Raw genomic sequence first — 4621 nt, 5'->3', positions numbered from 1 at the left:
AAAAAAAAAAAAAAAAAAAGGAGAAAGAAACGAAGGTAGGACCAGCTCTTGGGTGGCACGGGAGCCTCCAGACGGCACCTGGAATTTTCTAGGCACGTCGGGCAAGCTCTCAGGCCCAGGGCCACTGCGTGCACTGCTTGCAGCTGGGGCAGGTGTGTGCAGCACACGCCAGGCGCAGCACAGGCCTCCTGCCTCGCCAGCCTCCACTGAGCCCCGGGGCTGGAGTTCTGCGGTCATGCGAGTACAAGGGTCTGCCCTCACCTTCCCCTCCTCCCTCGGAATGAGCACGTTCTCGTAGCGGCTCCGGCACTGCTTGGAAGAGCGGTAGATGCGGCTGCAGGAGTTGACGACGTCACTGACAAGGTCCCAGTTGGGCGTGTGGGCCGGGGACACGATGGTGAGGTTCAGGGGCAGTTCCAGCAGCTGCTTCACGGCCTGCAGGACCGGGTTGCAGGTACACAGGTCAGCGAGCTGTGGCCGCGGGACATGCACGGGAGGGGGCCGGATGTGGACTGTGGGCTGTGCTTACCTGCAGCAGCGCCCAGTCCTCGCTGATGAGCCACTCAGGGTTGTCTGGGCCCGACTCGGCTGTTGGTTTGGCAAAAGTTGGCAAAGGCTTGGCAAACTGTGTTTGCTGCTTCAACAGAATGTTCTTCTTCTGCTCCTTCCCTTCCCGTCTCATTTTCAACATGCCGGGCGTCGCACGGTCAAACAGCGAGCGAGGAGGGACGACCGGCTCCCCGTGGCGCTGCTTCTTCTTCCTGCCTGCAACTGGACAGAGAGCCTTTCTCAGCGAGGCAGTCACCGAGAAGACTGCCTTCGCGAGCGAGGAAACGGGAACAAGAAGGACCACTGGGGAGGCCCAGCACGAAGGAGCCTCGGTGGAGACAAATCTACTCTCTTGCTTTTACACCAAGCGGACTGTAAGCACAAAGCTGCCTCCCTGCCCACGAGCACAAAGCAACCGGACACGCAAGCCTGGCCGCGGGGTGCGCACCTGAGGGGTCCGTGCGGTGCCGCCTGCGCTCCTTCCTCACGTACACGGGAGGCAGCTTGGACTCTGGGATGGGCGTGGTTTCGTACGTGAGACACAGGACTGGGTCCACGTAGATGTCGTTGTCATCCTGGGGGGGTGTGGGCGGCGTCCAGAGCTGCGCGGAGAAGGGAGAGCTGTGAGCTGCACAACTCCGGGAAGGCGGCCCCCCCGACACGCGGGAGACGGGCACTCACCGGCATGACTTCCATCTGCCCGTCGGCACCTTCACAGACGTACTCCTACAGGAGAGGGGCAGCGTTTCAGTTTGATAGTCTCAGAGGCACGCTGCGGGCCACCAACTATCTACCTGCGTGCTTAGTAGGTCTTCAAAGTACCTATGACACGATTTAACCACATTCGGGGAAAGCCCAAGTGTAACCAGAAATCTGTAACTGAGGGTCAAGCATCACACAACAGCTGTCGGACACCGAGAAGGGCTTCGTCTCACGGAAACGCGCTGGACCCTGAGCCCCACATACCGCATTGTAGGCGTCCTCCCTCGTGTAGGTGAGAAGCTGCTCCTGCTCCTGGTCCTGCAGCGCCTGCGCCTCCCTCTCCCGCAGCGCCCTTGCGTTCTGGGCCTCCCACGCCCTCACGGCCGTCAGCACGGCATCCTGGCAGGCAGACCACGGAGAGGGGCCCTGAGACTCAGCCGCGGCAGGCCCCACGACCCAGCTCGCCCCTGGCTCGTGCCATTATGAGCCGAGCCCCTGTCCAGCTACAGGTCCACGTGCTTTGGACCCCTTCCCGCCCCCAACACATAGTCCTCCATCAAGCACTGAGCTGCTCCCAGCGAGAATCGTTCCCTGGGGTTTTCCCAGACTTGATTTTTAATCTATTTCTACACGGGTGGGTTTGGTTTTCATTCCTTTAATTCCACGCAAGACACATTTACTCAGGCCATTTGACTCTGAAGGCTGAGCCCGCCCTTACCTCGCTGTTCCCCTCCTTCTCTGGACCAGTCGGCGTGTGGAACAATTCCAGATAATTCAGAGCATATTTCTCAATAGGTGTAAGCTGTTTCAAAAATCATTGTTTGAACGGGGTTAACAGCAAGTTAACAAAGGTTAAGGTCCTCGTACGACCCCCACCAAGGCTTGAATCAAGACAGTGATTATTCTTACTCAAAGCGACCAAGGAAAATTTCACAGAAGCATCAAATGTTTAAAACATCAAGGTGTACGGAAAGGAATTACGTGGAAGTAGACACGAGAAAGCGCCCAAACCTGCTCCATAAAGTCCGCTAACTCCTCCAGCTGCGACGGCTCTTCGCTCCAGCCTGGGCTGTCGGAGCCAGACGACCCCGGCACGGCTTCCTCCTCGGGTTTCTGGGCATCTTCTTCCAGATACTCAATGCTCTTGAGGGCCTAAAGAAATTACGTGTTTATATTACTTTCACATGGTTTTAAATTACAGGGTTTTGGAAAGGAGCTGCCCTACATAACACCAACGAGACAGATCTCCACCGCACGTGGAGCCTGCCAGCGGTAACGCGCTCTCGCTCAGGCCCCACTCGTGCCTGGAGAAGGAAGCACTGGGGGAGGCAGGGGATGAGTGGGAGCGGCTCATGGCGACGCTGGACAGCAAGCCCCAGGGAAGAGCTGCCACACCACGAAGCCCCCGACCCCGAGCAAGAGCACGACGGCGCACCTCGTTCAACCTCACACCCGACACACATCGTGACCACGGCTCTGACAAACAGGAACGATTCTTCACGGTGCACGAGACACGGGCCACTGTCGACATTAACAGGAGACACCCAGTGTCACGGCCACCAAAACCAAGCCTGCAGAGAACAGGTGTGTAGGACGGTCAGCACCAGCACTCACCCAGAGCACCAACGAAAGGAAGGCACCGCCTTTCCCCAGCCAGGAGCTCAGGCCTGACGGGCGCAGGTGGCCTTGGGGGGGCACACTCGCGCAGCGGGCGCGACCCAACAAGCTCTGCTTACCGGGTGTCCATTAGGAGATGCACAACCTCTTTTCTTGGTGACTTAGCAAAATCTGCAGTTTATAATGTAACCTGACCTCACACCGCACACAGACCACACGTCTGAGTACAAAGAATAAACACTGAAACACCCAGAGGAAGACAAGGGAGAACGTCCTAACGACCCGCAGTCAGGAGAAGGTCTCTAAGCAGCACACAAGAGCAGCAACCATGATAAAGACGGGCCGCTGGGTGGCTCCAGACCGCAGAGTTCCTGCTCACTGAGAGCATTCCACAAGGCAGACCGCAGAGTGCAGGAAGGTATTCTACACGTATCCATCCAGACACAGAAAGAACACCAACAAACCACCGAGGAAAAGAAACAGCCCAGTTAACCAAAAAAAGGGGGGAAGATGTGAGCGAACACCTCACAAGAAAGTAGCTGCTGCCAGGAAACACACAACTTCACGGGCCGACAGCAAGAGGCAAATCCAGGCAGAGACACGGCCCGCACCCGCCAGCACAGTGCTGGGACCACACGCCTCGCCTCAACTCCTACGCGGCTGACCGAAGACAGATCGGCTTGGCCGGCTGGGAAAACTGCTGGGCGGCTGCTGTGGGTCACACCCACGCTCACCGAGGACCCGGGGGCCCCACCCCAAGGTGCACTACCCAAAAGTTAGCAGAGAGGCATGCATGCGTCTGCTAAGAGACGTAGAAAACATTCACAGACGCAGGACTCAAAACACAGACGGCGGGCCGGAGAAGGGCATCACGACCGGTGGAGCAGAGCGTCGTACGGCCACGAGAACGACCACGACCCTCGACCAGAAGCCACACCCGCACGGGCAGCCGGGTGGTCCGGAGACAGAAAAGCAGCCCTCGGGGAACGGGAGTGGTGAGGGGGGCAGGCTATTTCCGGGGGGCTTCCCCCAAAGCGCCCTCTCCAGCTGATTCTCTGTGATGTGCGTACTTCTCAGGCGGTTCCCGTGCTTCAACAAAACTTTCACCGAAAGCCACTGCCCTGCACAAATCCTCTGAAGAGCATCACCCCTGCTGGAGACGTCCCAGGCTATGCGGGCATCTGGGAAGTCATCCTGGTACCGTGGCTCAGTGCGTGGCTGCTCTGGCCGCACCCCTGCCGCTGACCTCTGCTCCGGCCCCCACAATCCAGACTCAGCACGGAGCCAGCGGACGTCTTTAAGAACATGGCCAGGCCCCACCACCCGCGCCCCTCATCCCCTGCTGACCCCCTGCCGCCCGTACTGTCCCTCTGCCCACACCGCCCCTCCCTGGACATCACCCGCCATCTGCGGGGCTCTCAGCACTGCCCATCGCCTCAGCAGGGAGAGTCCCTGTTCTACTCATCTGCTGGTTTACAGTCTCTCCTCTTATTGGAATGCAAGCTTCGGCGGGGCGGGGGGCGGGGGGGAGACAGGGGGATGATACACGATGTCTTTTATTCAACGTTAGGTCCCTACTGCCTAGAACATGCCCGACTCACGGCAGAACGTTCAGCGAATAGACTTCGGCAGCACCTGTGTGCTGAGCCAGCCTGCTGCTCCGCGCGGTACGCATGTGTCCCCAAGACAACCGCACACAGAGCACCACGCTCCTCACACACACCCTCCTGCCTCTCGTTTCTCTCCCAGGACA

The 4621-nt window shown here is 58.8% G+C and overlaps 2 protein-coding genes across 3 annotated transcripts in view; both read right to left on the bottom strand.

The window, feature by feature from the left end:
* The window catches only part of LOC121100041 (E1A-binding protein p400-like), a 2852-nt gene extending 1410 nt beyond the window's left edge, over positions 1-1442 (bottom strand). For both annotated transcript variants that reach the window (XM_040620053.1, XM_040620054.1), the window contains exon 1: positions 1372-1442. The gene's annotated coding sequence lies outside the window, so the exon portion shown is untranslated. The remainder of the gene's footprint in view (positions 1-1371) is intronic.
* Positions 1-4621, bottom strand: part of LOC103678900 (E1A-binding protein p400) — a 109300-nt gene that overhangs the window by 35811 nt on the left and 68868 nt on the right. The window contains exons 34-40 of the mRNA XM_040620056.1: positions 2263-2403; positions 1970-2053; positions 1516-1650; positions 1231-1275; positions 998-1151; positions 530-771; positions 262-435 (exon numbers count right to left, since the gene is read on the bottom strand). Coding sequence (XP_040475990.1) covers positions 262-435; positions 530-771; positions 998-1151; positions 1231-1275; positions 1516-1650; positions 1970-2053; positions 2263-2403 — 975 coding nt within the window. The remainder of the gene's footprint in view (positions 1-261; positions 436-529; positions 772-997; positions 1152-1230; positions 1276-1515; positions 1651-1969; positions 2054-2262; positions 2404-4621) is intronic.

The sequence above is a fragment of the Ursus maritimus genome, unplaced genomic scaffold (genome assembly GCF_017311325.1).
Source record: "Ursus maritimus isolate PB19 unplaced genomic scaffold, ASM1731132v1 scaffold_33, whole genome shotgun sequence".
Taxonomy (NCBI): Eukaryota; Metazoa; Chordata; class Mammalia; order Carnivora; family Ursidae; genus Ursus; species Ursus maritimus.
Note: the sequence above shows the minus strand (reverse complement) of the source record. Positions and strands in the feature narration are given on the sequence as shown.